This window comes from Ixodes scapularis, unplaced genomic scaffold (assembly GCF_016920785.2).
Source record: "Ixodes scapularis isolate PalLabHiFi unplaced genomic scaffold, ASM1692078v2 PGA_scaffold6__148_contigs__length_123643588, whole genome shotgun sequence".
Taxonomy (NCBI): Eukaryota; Metazoa; Arthropoda; class Arachnida; order Ixodida; family Ixodidae; genus Ixodes; species Ixodes scapularis.
In genome coordinates this window covers 84,777,203-84,792,395 of record NW_024609881.1, presented here as the reverse complement: position 1 = coordinate 84,792,395, position 15,193 = coordinate 84,777,203, and the positions used below count along the sequence as shown (strand labels likewise).

General features: G+C 46.4%; 1 protein-coding gene across 5 annotated transcripts in view; it reads left to right on the top strand.

The window, feature by feature from the left end:
* Nucleotides 1-15,193, top strand: part of LOC8028714 (transmembrane channel-like protein 7) — a 75,534-nt gene that overhangs the window by 48,762 nt on the left and 11,579 nt on the right. For 3 of the 5 annotated variants that reach the window (XM_040500920.2, XM_040500918.1, XM_029993863.3), the window contains 7 exons: nt 85-246; nt 1,512-1,675; nt 7,970-8,099; nt 8,699-8,796; nt 9,598-9,705; nt 10,616-10,691; nt 12,751-12,881. In XM_040500920.2, the coding sequence (XP_040356854.1) occupies nt 85-246; nt 1,512-1,675; nt 7,970-8,099; nt 8,699-8,796; nt 9,598-9,705; nt 10,616-10,691; nt 12,751-12,881 (869 nt within the window). Of the gene's footprint in view, nt 1-84; nt 247-1,508; nt 1,676-7,969; nt 8,100-8,698; nt 8,797-9,597; nt 9,706-10,615; nt 10,692-12,750; nt 12,882-15,193 lie in introns of all 5 variants that reach the window. The other 2 variants (XM_029993864.3, XM_029993862.4) reach the window with 1 other exon arrangement.

Sequence of the window (15,193 nt, the reverse complement as noted above, 5' to 3'; positions counted from 1 at the left end):
CAATCTGCATTCGAAGAAAAATGAACCTCGAAAACACGGAAGCCTAATCGCGTGGAACGTTTGGTTACCTTTCCCGCCTCGCAGAGCGACCTGGCGGAAGAGCGCCGCAACATGGAGATAGCGCGATGGTCGCGGGGCAAGGAGGTGGGCCTCTTTGTGGTTCGCCTGGTCGCAAACGTCGTGGTGGTGGCCGTGGTGGCGGCATCCCTGCTGGCTGTCTACCAGGCCACCAGCTTCTCCTTTGAGGTAAGATTGATTGATTGATTGATTGATTCATTCATAGGTTCTCAAGCTGGGTCCTTAGGAACCCAAATTCCATTGACCGTCCTTTTCTCTAAGTAGCGTTTTTCCCCCATTTCGAGCACTATTTTAGAAGATCTGAGCCAACCGTTGATGGACAGCTACGTGCACGCTCCTCAGTATGTGTGTCATTCCTTATGAAGTCTAAAGGCCTCTGCGGTGCTTTATAGCTATCACGCCGAGTTTAAAAGGGTATCTTCGGCCACGAATGGTTGGAGGTAGGCGTTCCTTGAGATCATAACTTTTGAGAACTCCTGGGGTAAGCGTATGTGTCCTTTACACTCTTTCTCACCGTTCGTTTCCCTTGTGCTTGTCATCTCACGTTGACACTTGAGTACAAGCGCATGTGGGTGTGCACAAACATGTTACCACTTCTGCTGATGCAAGTAAGGTTGTCAGCGTGATTTTGTACACCTGTGTACGCTCAAGCGTATTCGCACGGCAGAGAAAGTTTGAAGCTGTGATCTGTCTCGGTTCTGTTTTTAATAACAATAAGAGTAATAATAATTTATTTTGACTTCTGAATCACAGGTGATAGGCAAGAGGTAAACAGATTTTACTAGACGAGGCCCCAGCACTCTTGCACGGGTCCATATCACATGAGCGAATGACGTTTTAGCGAACAGCGGTCATTTGAGCGAATCAATGTTTTAGAGAATGACAAAGGCATGTGCTAACCACCCTCCCCCCCCCCCCTCGCTGCGTTCACGCCGCTTGGCGGCGGCGGTCTGCGGTGGCTCGTTACTAAAATGTTGACTCACCTGGCCTACCCGTAAACTCCGCTTTGCGGCAGAAAAACCATTCGCTAAACTTTCTTCCAATGAAAAGTCAATGTTCACTAAAACGGCATTGCTCTTTGCCGAGGGTTGCTGCAAGGCGGAGTTCAGCAAGAATGCCTGACGGAGGCACCTACGCGAAGTGACTCAATGTTTTTGTGCTTGTCAATTTTATAAAAGTACAAAATCTAGTACCCCTGCTGGTAATGTCGCAGGACTAATTGAAAAGTATCAAAGCAGCAAAGCTCAACAAAACAAGAAAACAACGGCCGAAAAGGAGTCTAGTCTCGTCTGTGTCCTTTCTGACACCTTCCGTTTACTCCGTAGTGTTACGCATTTGCTGTATCGCTTTTTGCCGACGGCTGCCGAGTTCCGTCATGATTCCGGAGAGGAGGTGGCTCGTCAGAGTGACTCGGCCCTTTTCCGCTCCAGAAGCAGTCGCAGGAGCAGCACGAGGAGGGCGCCTTTGCCCTGGTGGTGCAGTTTGTGCCCTCCCTGGTCATCACGGGCCTGAACCTGGTGGTGCCCCTGCTCTTCTCCCTCCTCATTCGCTACGAGAACTACTCCGTGGGCTTCCAGGTCAAGCTCAACCTGCTCAGGTTGGGCCCTGTCGTCTGCCTCTTTGAACCTGGGGACCATCGAGAGTGGAACAGACGCCCCCGTGAAGTTTGTTTGACGTAGAATTTGTTTTCTTTGGCTCGAGGGCGATTTTAAAGAGAGGTGCGGCGATACAAACTATGCGTTGTGGACAAGCATACAAGGTTGGAGGGCCGGGATGTGACACACGTGGGTAACGTCACGTGACCTCGTCACGTGGCATCATCTTCTGACATTAGAAGGCACTGTACTCGTGTTCATTTCAAGAATCGTATTAAAGTCCGGCCCCTCGTGGAACAGTATACATTTCCCCTTTCATGCGTTGAGTTAAAGGGGCCCTGCGACAACTTTTTGACTGGTTTTTAATTTGCACCGAACCTGAGCGCACTGAACGTAGTAACTTAAAGAAACTTTTCTTTTCTCCAATTTTGCTTTATTTTAAAAGTTATAGGCAAAGTAGAATGACAAAAACAAGCAAAAAATAACCTCCGTCATGACATCGTAGGTCCTGGCTTGATTGGCCCTGAAGTAGTGAGCTCATCGAGCGCTCACGGCTGCCGCACTCAGTGTCGACGGCTCGAGAGGGCGCCACTAAAGCACGTGTTGAATGTGCTGTATGAAGCGGGCAGCCAGGGCGGCTCGCATTGCATTTGCTGCACGATTAAAGGCTAATTGGGCATAACAATTCATTGGCCACAAACGACAGCAAACGCGGGGTAAAGATCAGCTCAGAACGGGAGCCACTTCGTGCTGCTATACCGCCAAATGGCCAAATCGCCAGCCAAGCCCACGCCGAAAGCCTTCGGAACACTTTGAACCAGTGGGATCCTCAAGCCGGTATACGACTGCAGCACCACCACGTACATCTGGGACCTTTCTACGCTCGCCGTTCGTCGGAGCCTCATCCCACTAGCCCTTTCTAGTATGCGCCGTTTTTTCCGCCGCTCGGCGGCAGGTTTGTCAACGGGTCTTTTCTTGTTTCCGTGCTTTATGAACTGCATTTGTTTCTTTTCTGATCTAAAATATTAAACAAAAGCTACTTTCGTACATAATTGAAACGGTTCGCGACACTTATATTTTGTATCTCAACAAAAAAAAAAAAAAGAAGCTTTTAGCGGCTCTGATTAGTAGTAAGCCCAGGACCAAAGACGTCACATATTGCGCGCTGTCTGCAATGCGGGTCGCCCTCGTAGGTGGAGAAGGTTTCCGCGTCGTCCGGTTAAAATATGTCGCACTGATATTTAGTTACTCTCTTGTGCTCGCTGGCTTGCCCGAACCCTGAGGGACGTGGAAACCGCAAAAAAGGTAGACGCTTGAATATGATTGCAGGGCCCCTTTAACATATATGTAGGTGCATTTTAGATTAGCTTTATATTATTTTATTATGATGGACACATTTCTAATGCCAAAAGCATTGTTTCATCTCTCAACAACCAAATCAGTTAAAACCTACTTCGCGCAAAGCTTAAAGGGGCAGTCAAGTGGTTTTTGAGTTCGTGTTTTGATAATGACAGCTGAATTTAGACACCTTAGGTATCCCTAAAAACCAAAAAGTATAGTCATACGGTGATTATTTCTTTAATAAAAATGTAATTGAAGGCCGCCAAACCTCGGATCCATCCGAAAACGAAACCACTCTCATTGGTCGTTGCACGCTTATCAAAAGGATCTCGGGCCAATGGCGTGAGAGGACGTTCCGTCGCGCAGTGATCCCGAGGTAGCCGCATCGGCCGAACCTCTTTGTCATTCGAGCTTCGATCATGGCGGAGTTCTCTACGCTCGAGGACCTGACGCCGTTAGAGGTTGAAGTTCTTCGGCGGACAGCCGACCTGGGGATGATTTCCTATGACGCCACTCTGACGTGCAATGTGGACGATAGCAGCGCTTCGGAGTCATGTTCGGGTTCCGAGGACGACGAAACGCAGACCTATTCGGGCGTTCTTCGATTTGCGGTTGGGGCAAGTCGTAACCAAACCAACGTTTGACATCGCAGCGTTACCTCTGGTACGTGATGTCAAACGATGTCGCCACGTTGACTTTCGCCTCGGGAGAATGGGGGGAAGGCTGGTTCAGACATGTGCAACGAGCGCGTACCTACGACTGCGTCCGTTGCGACCGGAACGACCGCACTGACCGCACCGCACTGCGCCGCGCGTACACACACCTGTAACCACTACAACAAGCGCAGCGGGTCGTCAGCACGGCGACCGCTTCTGAACGCCGCCGTCAGCTGTGTCAGCGGCCCCTCTAAAAAAGGGGACGCACTGCTACTCAATGCCGTAACAGAATATAGACAGACAGTTTTCTAGTCTAAAGCTTTATTATTTTGTCTTGATAGGCTTGCAGGGTACAGCGAATGAAAAAAATAAAATAAAAAGATGCAGCGCCGTCTTGGACGATCACGACTCTAATACACGACATTGCAATAGTACAAATATCGCCACACGCCTTTTCTACGATTATAAAAGACAATGTAATCTTAGCAGCGATATAGCAACGTAGAAAAATGATTTCGTGATCAGATAGACGTTGCGAGCGTTCAGGATTGCTAACACTAATCACTTTTCTCCGGTGATGAAAACGCGTGAAAATTCGTATCCTTTATACGGTACGCGCCAGTAATACCTTGAACTTGAGCACAGGCATGAAATGCGCCAAATCAGAAATCCGGGCGATGTTCGAGGACACAAAGGCTTAGAAAGCACCACTGTAGTTGAAGTAAACAAACACGACGGCACGGGCGTTTCTGCTGTCTTGAGAGTGCCGCCACGACATCGCCGCACGAGTAGGTGGATGTTCCCTTCTAGTACGTGCTGCATAGCGAAACACGACGAAAATTCACAGTCAAGGATAGCGCTTTTACGCGGAACGATGAGCTTTCACCAGGCCGTCCATTCCGACGATCACCACCGACGCCACGTTTGCGGATAGAAGGAGCCGGCCGGCCCGTGACCGGCACGACCGGCCTGCAACGCGCGGAGATACGTGCGCTTCCGCGCATCCCTGGGGAACGGGAAATTCGCCCCCCGCGGAGGAAGGCAAATAGAAAACATACCGTAATATCCCGAGTCATCGCCCATCCCCGAGCCATCGCCCACCCCATTTTTTGGGCCAATATCGATTTTTGAAAAAACACCGAGTCATCGCCCACCCCTTCAAATACCCCAGCGCGGACTCTGCGATCCGCGAACACTCATCCTATCCGAATGACGCGGCCGCGGACCTTATAGTTGGAGGACGTCCGTGACAAAGTAAAACGAGGGAGGGAAAGACACTTCTTTTTGTTTACGAATTTCCTCCGTGAGCGATCCCAAAGTGGTCGTGTATCCGTGCGAAAAGAAAACGATGGAGATAACAAAATAAGAGTTTGTTAATGTAACCGCGGAGTGTTAGGTCAAAGTCTGTCTCCGCCGAAGTAAGGTCACTTCGAACCAGCTCCTTCTTTCCGCCCGTCGCGACCGCGGTTGTGCAATATTTTAGGCAAAACCAACGCGTAAATAAAGCTTTGCTGGAACGCCCTACACAGACGTTTGCAGAGCGTCCCAACCGTGCAGTGATAGCCCGTCGTGCACGGACGCACGTATGTACGCACCAAACAAGAAAGTTGCGGAAGAGCTTGCAATTGACAAGGCGCCCGACTTGGCCCGACGCCAAAATATTTGCCAACGCGACCGCCGGCTTTCCCGCTTTCCCAGCATTGCTCTTGGTCACTTCTTTGGTCCGCTCGCTCGCTCGCTCGCTCGTTGCGCCTGGTCGGTTTTTCTGTTTTCTTGTAGACTTTTTTTTCTTTCTTTTCTTTTTTACTAACTAGGAGAACATAGTGGTGACATTCTTTCACGGAACAAACATTCGCGCTATATGAAGATCGGCGGTGTTTCTAGCGCGTATGCAAGCAACGGACTTCGCAATAGTAAAATATTCTTTCGTGAGCATTTTTTTCTATAAAACAATGAAACTAAATCGAGTTTTGAGTTTGATGTATCTCTTGTGCATCAGCGCTTGGTACGCAGAGAAAAATAGGCAGTTTTTTCCGCTTTTTTTCAAGTGTTTGTGCTCACCCACCGAGACATGGCCCACCCCACTTTTTTAACGAATTTCAGGTGGTAGGGGGGTGGGCGATGACTCGGGATATTACGGTAGTCCCTTGTTTGTGAAACGATAATTGCGCTATCGCGTATTCTAAACTAGAAATATTTTACGTCTTGTGAAATTATCATGCACAACATATTTAAATGAACTGAAAATTGTTTTTTTAGCGAAACTTTAAAAAGACCGCCAAAATTTTCAAACATACGATAATTTCATTGGTCCTCGCAAGTACAGAAAAGAGTCCGCACATATTTTATTCCTGCGTGATTAATAGGCGTTTCTGCCTTCTAAAACTGAAGATACTCATTCACTGACACTTCCTTAACACCATCGCACCAAAAAGTAGCTTCTCCAAAAACCGCTTAAGTGTCCCTTTAAATATTGTGCAAATTTTTTATTTTTTTTTGGCATGAAAATTTGTATATTTTAGGCACATGTCACATGACCTGGTCACGTGACATGGGTGGCGTCGCTTTACATGATCACGTGATATCAGGAGGCACTAGTCGGAACGAACACCACGTGAAGTCATTTCGGACGAATGCTTATCTGAATGGATTCTTCGTTCACAGGCGTTTTGCAGGAACCTAACCACTTTTGGTTTCAAAGAAACATTAAACACCAGCAAAAAGCAAACATTTCAAGTGCCCTAGAGATCAAGGATGTTCCAACTCTCTGAATGAGAAATCTGTTTTCTATCCAGAAATATTTAATGCTCAGACTCTCTTCTATACACACTGCACATTGCTGCAGAACACATCTGTTCAGTACACTGATGAATCCTTGGCGCCGGACACCACGAAACCATCAGATTTTTCTGCAACTCTCTTTTGGGCACAAAGAATCGTCCCATTCTGCCTAGTTTGGCAGAAGTTTGGGGCGTCGTGACTTGATGCCCAGTTTGAAGGACTAATTCTAGAGGTGCCAGAGTGTTCTATCCAGACCTTTGTTGCAACTTGTCACCGGTTTTGCAAATCTAACACCTTTTTGACACATATTTACCAAGATGAATATTTTATGTACAAATTTGCAGCTTTAGGAACCAGAATTTATACGTCTGTGCCAAATTATTTGCATTATTTGCATTCGTAACGTAAAACTTCTGAAAAATCGCCCACTCCACGATTCCCGCTGACTATCAATCACGCAATGTCCGAAGGGATAGCATGAACCGCGCAATGTGCGGTATCGGTATATGTGACAAGCGTGTTCGCCATGGGTTCTCTCTCTCTCATGTTTATCGCACCGGGACACGTGAATCTGCTGCATCCACTATCTGCGGTATCTGTTCCCGTGACCTGCATGTCTGTAGCGGGTTCCCACAATTTGGTCCGTGATCTGCGCGTGCGTTATGGGTTCCCGCGACACCTGAGTTTATAGCGGGCTTTTGTGCGTTTGTCGCATTGCGAAGGGCGAATGTGCTGCATCTGCGTTCTCTGGTGTCCGTTCTAGTAATGGAAGAGTTTGTAGCGAATTCCCGCATACTTATTCCACCGTGTGACTCGGATTAGCCGTGTTCGCAATCTGTGGTATCAGTTCCCGTTTCGCGTAGTTTGTAATGGCGGCCCGCTCCCTAGCCCCCTTGTGCTTATCGCCAATTTTTTATGAAATTTCGGCATTGCATCTCCAAACATTGCTCACCTCATTTTTTCATTTATCTCTTCATTTTGGATGGGCATTCTTTCGGAACTTTACGGTACGTGGTTGTGTGCATTACCGTGAGGGGCTCCAAGCTTTTGGTAAGCACAAGAAAATACTTCATGACTAATTGCTAGACAGTTGTGTTGCATACGTGAAACGTTTAGTATCGCAAACATTTGTATCATCGTTTAGCAGCGGGTCTAGCTTGTTCGGCCAGACGCCTACATTCACTGTGCTCTTCATTGGATAACTTAGCGCGTGGCATGTGTGCACTTGAAACGATAAACCTGGTGATCTTCCAGAATCTTCTAACCCACTCCTTGTCCCCCACCTTGCCTACCTTTCCTCCTTACTCCACCCCTAGTCACATGACACCCCCCATTAACCGATCAGCATTGAGCACCTCACTCCTCCTCTCCCACCAGTAAACCGATCAATGTCGAGCCTCGCGGCACCCTTGCACCAAACGAAATGCCGAGCACCTAGCCAAAGAATGTTTCACGTTACCAAAACATTTATCTATTAGGGCGTAATCTTAATGGCGTGGATGGTTGTTTGCACTGCAGGACAGTGTTCCTGCGCTTCACGTCCATCTTTGTGCTGCTGCTGTCGCTGGATCGGCAGATCAACTGTCCGTCCTCGTCAAACCAGTCACCCTGCCTCGAGGGCAAAGATGAGTCCTGCAAGAAGCCCCTGGTGCGCCCTTTTGACGCGGAACTTGTTACGCGGCTGGCTGGTATCATCTTCCTGTAAAGACTGGTTGGCGTGTTTGCATTTGACTGTGATCAAGTACGTTGTGTTCTCTTGCGACGACCTAACGAATGGATGGATGGATGTGCGAATGGGGTCTGAACCCTTTTAGTTAGGTGGAAGCTTGTGTTACTTAGCCAGGGCTTGAAAAAGTAGTGTTAAACCTTTTGACGGTATGCTTTAACTTTGGAATTAATAGAGCCTGGTAAATCATCTTGCCAGCTAAAGAAACTTGGTTTCTTGCTAAAACGCTGGCACAATCTATTGAGTGGCCCCGTTACACTTCCAAACTGTGCATATATTGTTGTAATGTTGTGAGCATAATTCTTTTACCGTGGGCTTTATATAATTTTTACAACATTACGAGCAACTATTTGTCCTAGATTGTGCATTGATCGCAAATACTTCAAGACCTTCGGCCAAGTTGCTCGCAGACCCGAGCGAGCACAGCATACTTTGTTGCACTCGAAATGCAGATATTTTTACCCAGCCTTTAGTAGTTCTAGGAAAGACTTTGCACGTATATAGGAAAGGTGTCTGTGCAGTGCTGGGAGACAGCCGTGGGGCAGCAGATCTACAAGCTGACCATCCTGGACTTCCTGGTCAGCGTCGCGCTCGTCTTTGTCCTCGAGTGCCCCAGAAAGTGAGTGCAGCGGCTTCTCGACTTTCATCGCCGTTGTCACATGACCTTTCGGTCGGAAATTAATGCATGTTTTGTAGTTTAGGGGTGTCGCTTAACTTTGAAACCTTATTATTTGTGGCGTTTAAACCACAAGACTGGGAAGGAAACTTGAAGATATATAGAAGAAAGGTGACGTGCAGACGGGTGTCTGTCACCTTTCACACTTCTCTGTCACCCTTCTTACGTTTCTTCTAACATATCTTCAAGTTTCCTTGCCAGTGTTGGAGTTTAAACATCACAATTAATATGTACCAGCTCGCCTGCACGTTGACCATTTTTTTCATTAGAAATCTTGTTTAGGCAAAGTTGGAACAAGGTTCCACGTCCGTGCGTTTCTTGTGACATAGGCACCTTGTGACCCGATTGCCAGAAAGATGACGGTGGAAATTCGTCAAAATCTGCTTGTGCACCAGACTTTATCGCTCAAGTTGGTGCTGTATTACTGTGGACAGTACGAGCTGAAACAGCCCTCTGCACTTCTCTAGCTTACTTCTAAATTTTTCAAGAAGCTTTGGTGCAAACGTGCGTTGGAACGCAAAGCTTACATCCCAATCTATGAATCCATTTGAGAGGTAATAGAGCTTGTGCCAACCGTAGGCGTAGCAAGAGCCCAGACCGAGTCTTTCAGCTCAAGCTGTCCGAAGGTGTGCATTAACATTCTTCGTTACGCCTTTAGCTTCGCCGGCAGGCTTTTAGTTGGGACAGAAAAATGGGAGAGGTGACGATTCCGCTTCCAGGCTGACTCGGTCGTGCTTTGCGCAGGTTTCTGGTGACGAGGTTTGACTGCAGGCTGACGCGACTGATCGGACAGCAAGAATTCAACATTCCAAACCGTGTCCTGGATCTGGTTTACTCACAGACTCTTTGCTGGTCGGTACATGTCAGTGATCTTTGGCATAAAGAGATATTGATTATGGCATTTCCCCCTTACTTGTGTGCTTTTAGTGCAGAAGAGAACAAAAACCGAGGCTGTGGGTTTTGTTGCGTTTCTCTTTTTTTTTTCTTTTTTCTTTAATGCTCTTTAGGAGGTGTGGCCAACATGTTCTGAATTTTCTTTTCCCTCTCAAAGCTACTCATTGTGTTCTAGCAGAGCTGCGAACAAACTTAATGCTGCGATAAAGGCATGTGTAATGTCAGTTCAAGTGACAATGCATTTAACTTGAGTGCAAATGTTGCTGGTTTTTGGCTGCTGAAAGCTATTTCTTGACAAAAAAAAAAATCCGGCAGACACTTAAGACTGCTTACGTGCAGGAATGCAAAAGCATTCCTACATCCGGCGCATCCCTACAAGCAGTGCGCCACATCTTCCCATCGCACGTGGCTCTGCGGCTGTGACATCACGCTTCCCCACTGCACAGGCGCGGTGAACCCTGCCGGCTTTACGACGGCTTCTGTGACGAGGCATCTGCGTTGCTGTGCTTGAGGCGCGTGCTTGATGACATATTGGTGTGACCATCCTTCGGGCACAACGCCGCCACTTTTTCGCGTAATGGGGCAAGCAAGACTTTTGCCTTAGCGAGTTTGTTATGGCCATTGATGTTGCGTTCCTCTTTGCACAGTGTTACAGGACTGAACATTGTCTGGCAATGGAGCAGAAGGTGAACACGTTGACTGAATGTTTATCGGCATGCCATCTTGATGTCGTCTGTCATACTTTCTGACATGATTGTGCCTTTAGAAGTAATGTTTTTGGTGATTAGAGGGTCTTGATTTCTCTATGAATAAGGACAAGCTGTTGAAATTTGGCCAGCTATCTAAAATTGTTAATTTCTCCTTCCAGGTTGGGCACATTCTACTGCCCGTTGTTGCCGGCCATCAGCATTATCAAGTACTTCATCATCTTCTATGTGCAGAAGGTGAGTGATTGCGTTCTTATGATCAGCACCTTTTTGATGCTTTGCTAGAGCAGTCCCGCTTCAAGTTAACCACTAATCATTGCTTGTTAGTCTGTTTAGCTTGTCACCTGTCCTAGCAATTAAATTAACAGGTCCATAAAGCAAAAGCTGGCCGTTGAACAGCATCGATCCTTCTCTTTCTCTTCCTCAAAATAAATCGTGTCATTACATCATTACCATCTCAATATCATTGCAACATTCTTTTAAGGGGTGATGTGGGGCTTTAGAGTAATTTTTTTTATTTATTAAAGAATACTTACCATATTATACACTGGTATAACACATCTTGCACCTATTCCAAATATGCAATCAGATATTGAATATCTTTACTAGAACCCGAGTTATGGGAGATTGGTCTAATTTGATAGGTCATTTGTTACGGGTTGTTAGAGAAAATTTATTTTGTAAATTATCAAAATTTTTAATGCAACTGTTTTTACAAAGGTGTAATTTATGCAGTGATGCTATTTTAGATCTTAATGGAGAGGGTTATATTACTAAAAAAAACTATTGTAATTGTAGTCTAAAAGAGATGCTTTCTCATTATTTAAGAAAGTAATTAATTAGATAGAATTCTGAAGTTGGAACACTATAAAAATAGCATCACCGCACAGCTCCATTCTTCCCAACTAAAATGGCACCAAATTTGTTAATATTGTCCCAGACAAACTTCAGAAAACACCTGTAAGGCATCGGTACTTGTGAAAAAAGTGCAAGACAAACCTCAGAAAACGCCTGTAAGGCATCGGTTCTTGTGAAAAAAGTGTGAAGAGAGAAAAAAGCCCTTGAAGTATGTGTAGTCCTATTGCATGTTCATAGAAAATTAAGCCTTCATATTTTTCTTTCATATTTAAAAATTAGAAAAGCCATTTTCTCAAAAGTGAATTTTCCCCAGCTTTTTACCATTTAAAGACCAGCCTCCTCCCTTAATGTCATTTCAGCATCTTTTTAATGTCCTGCTACTTCATTACAACACATTCACAGTGTCTTTTCAATGTCATTGCAATATTATTTTGCAACATTCTTTCAGTGTCATTTTAGCATCATTTCATATTCATTGCGACTTCATTGTAATATTATTGCAAGATTCTTTAGGCGTCATTTCTACGTCCCGGCGGCCTATACTATACCAGTGGCTATCAGCTTTTAGAATCGGCCATTGTGGCACGGGAGCAGTAGGTAACTTGCACATCATTTCAATGTCGTTGCAACATTTTTGACGTAGAACTGCGTCTTTCTCCGGGCTTGGTAGGGGGTGCAAAGTTGGGAAGTCAATGTCACGAAAACTTGGTCACGGAAGTGATGTCACACAGATAACTCCGGAGCGCCGACCGAATTGCATCGCGTCGCTCCCTGACGGCGCGCCGCACTACTGCCGAGAGCCGCGCAGTGCACACGCGCGTCCTTTCTTATTTGCTGGCTTGCTCGTTTGCTTGCTTCAACGCAACGCGCTCCTGTCTGATTGAAACGGCGACAGGCACCGCTTTGGCAGCCGTAATGTCACAATTTTCGCTCGTCGTTCTGGACAGCGGCCGAGCTCGTTTGCTTTGCAGCACAAACAGTTCACGCGACTCGACGAAGCATTGATTTTTCCCCCTCTCATTCCTTGTGCCACCCAGATGTAGTCCTACGGAAATTTGTGCAGCATAAGACACCTTATCACCTACCAATTTTTTTTTTTTTTTTTTTTTCAACCTCATTGTTATTTTACAGTGACATTTCTTGTGTTGCAAGCTGCTATTGGCCTCCAGAATTGTCTTTCTATTAGGTAAAAGGACTTGTATTAGCTGTACCCCCATAAATAAAGTCGGAAGCGAGTCCTGTTGGTCGTTGAATTTGGCGTTAAAGAACCCGTTGATTCATCGTAATTATTTCTTCGTCCTGGAGTGTCCGTACGAACATGACTCAAGAGGCGAGAAACAAAAAGGTTAACACTGTCAAACTGCCAAACCTTGTTTCTTGGTTTGAAACATGGTTTTTGATGTCCCTCTCCTCTTTCTCTTCTTCACCCTGCGTGCAGTTCACCCTGATGCACAACAGCCAGCCGTCCCAGACGCCATACCGGGCTTCACGGTCCAACACGTTCTTCGTCGTGGTCCTCCTCATGGCCCTGTTCCTTGCCGTCATGCCGTTTGCCTACGCCCTCGTGGAGTGAGCCCCTCTTCTGCATTTGGTGGAATCTCGTTGAAGGGAAACCAATCAAATTGTAGATTCTTTTTCGGTCCCTTTAGGGGAAGCTCTAAAGCAGGGTCTCCAAACTTTTTGGCAAAGGGGCTGGATCGGGGATCTGTTGCTGTCTCGAAAGCCGGAAAATAAAAAAAAAAGTAAATATAAATGAGAAATAAACTTAATAGATAATCCTAGATCAGTATCTAAATGAAAAATTGAAAGTTAGAGTAACACAAAAGGAGCTAGGGTGGATGAAAAAGTTACTTTATTTTGAAATTCAATGTTTATATGACATTACACAATAATTGGGACCCAAAAAACTCGCGAGGGATAAATCAAAGCTTATAGGAACTATACATGTTCATGCAGGAAAAGATACTAATGAGAGGGGGAGAACTGACGCTGACAATATGCAGTAGATACTACACAGCACACTATACAGTCGCTGACCGATTTTTCGGACGTCGATAATTCGGACTTGTTAGGTATTTCTGACCTAACGGAAAAACCGGGACCTCTACCCGATAGAAATAGTGCATATCGACGACCCTATGTTTCGTACAGTTAAAGTTCGAAAGTTCAATTTTCCGGACAAAATAGTCACGAGCGATCAGCGGGAAACACCACCGAGAAGCCACCATTTTAGATTCTATGTTGACTGCACATGGATTGGCTTGGTTTGGCATCGCTACTTGAGTACTGCTGAGTCCTACCGCTAGGTGACGCTACGCTACGGCTTTTTAATGCGAAAGCATTAACTGGGGTCCCATGGAGCGAGCCGACGTCGTCGGCTTCAAACGGCCCCTTAAATCCTTTTGCCAAGTGCAGCCAGCTCCCAGCTATGAAACCACGCGAAAAGCCTGACAACGGCACCTAGTTTCCCCGTTTCAAACTCATTGACCGGCGTGCGTCGACAAGGCTCCCATTGGCCACTGCACATCAGTTTCAATGACCACTCACCCCCATGGCGCTGCGTGTCCGTCAGCGCGCCATTAACACGGAGCGTCCAAGGTCAGCCTTGACCGGCGACGAAAAGTACGCAGCAGATGAAATAAGGGAGCGGACGAGTTGCTTGCATGCTTTTGCATTCACAACTCATAGGGAGTGCGTAGGTGTACCCCGAGCCTCTTTTTCTCTAGCTGCACGTCATTATTATCATAATTGTTACCATTTTGCTTTGTTCATTCACCATTCTGCTGTCGCGGACTTGCGCCTCTCATCTCGCCTTGGTGAATCGCGTTTTCGGGCTGCGCTGGCTTGGTTGTCGTGGCCCCATCTATTCTTCTGCCATCGCGAAGTGTCGCCAAGAAGGGTGGAAATTACTCGACCATAACGCTAGAAAAGAAGGCAGCGATTCTCAAGCTAATAGAAAGTGGCCGAACGCTAGCGGAGCTGTAACCTGAAGCGAGACAGTATTGACAGATTTTTTAAGCCCACATAGATGTAATAAAGGCAAGTTTTTTATGTGCTGATTCTTTGGACTGCTCATTTTTTTCGGATGTTTTTTTCGGTCCCTCCGAAGTCTGAAAAATCGGTCATCGACTGTACATGGCAACGCAAAGGAATTTTAACATTTGTAGTTACGGATATGAAACGGGACTAGGAGCAGTGAAACTGGTGATGACAATGTCCAATTAATAATATGACGAGAAAACATGCCTTATCGATAGGCAGAATTTTCTTGTCTTTTACAGCGAAGCTGTTATGCGCTAGGATCTGGGAAAAAAATGTGTCCTCACATGTCAACAGAAAATTCCCCATTGGTCGTGGCAAGTATGTGTAAATAAAAATAAAAAGAGGGGACAACCAGCGTGAGCCAGCCTTCCTTGCCATTATTAGATAGTGAGGTCCTGATCCCTTGTTATCATCTCTAGGCATTTTCCTTGAGGTCGTCCGAGAGGTCGTCCTAGGCGTTGTCCGAAAGGTTGTACTGGAAGTCGTCCTTGAGGTCGTCCGAGAGGTCGTCCTAGGCATCGTCCTCTAGGCGTCGTCCGAGAGGTTGTCCTGGAAGTCGTTCTTGAGGTCGTCCTAGCCGTTCTCGAGGTTGTCCTAGTTGTCCTTGAGGTCATCCAAGAGGTCGTCGTCTTAGAAGTCATCCTTGAGGTTGTCCTAGAAGTCGTCCTTGAGGTCATCCGAGAGGTTGTCTTAGGCGTCGTCCTTGAGGTCGTCTTCTAGGTGTCATCCTTGAGGTTGTCCTTGACTTCGTCCTCGAGGTCGTCCTAGAAGTCCTTGAGGTCGTCTTAGACGTCGTCTTCTAGGAATCGTAATTGAGGTTCACGTGAAGAGGATGGGCT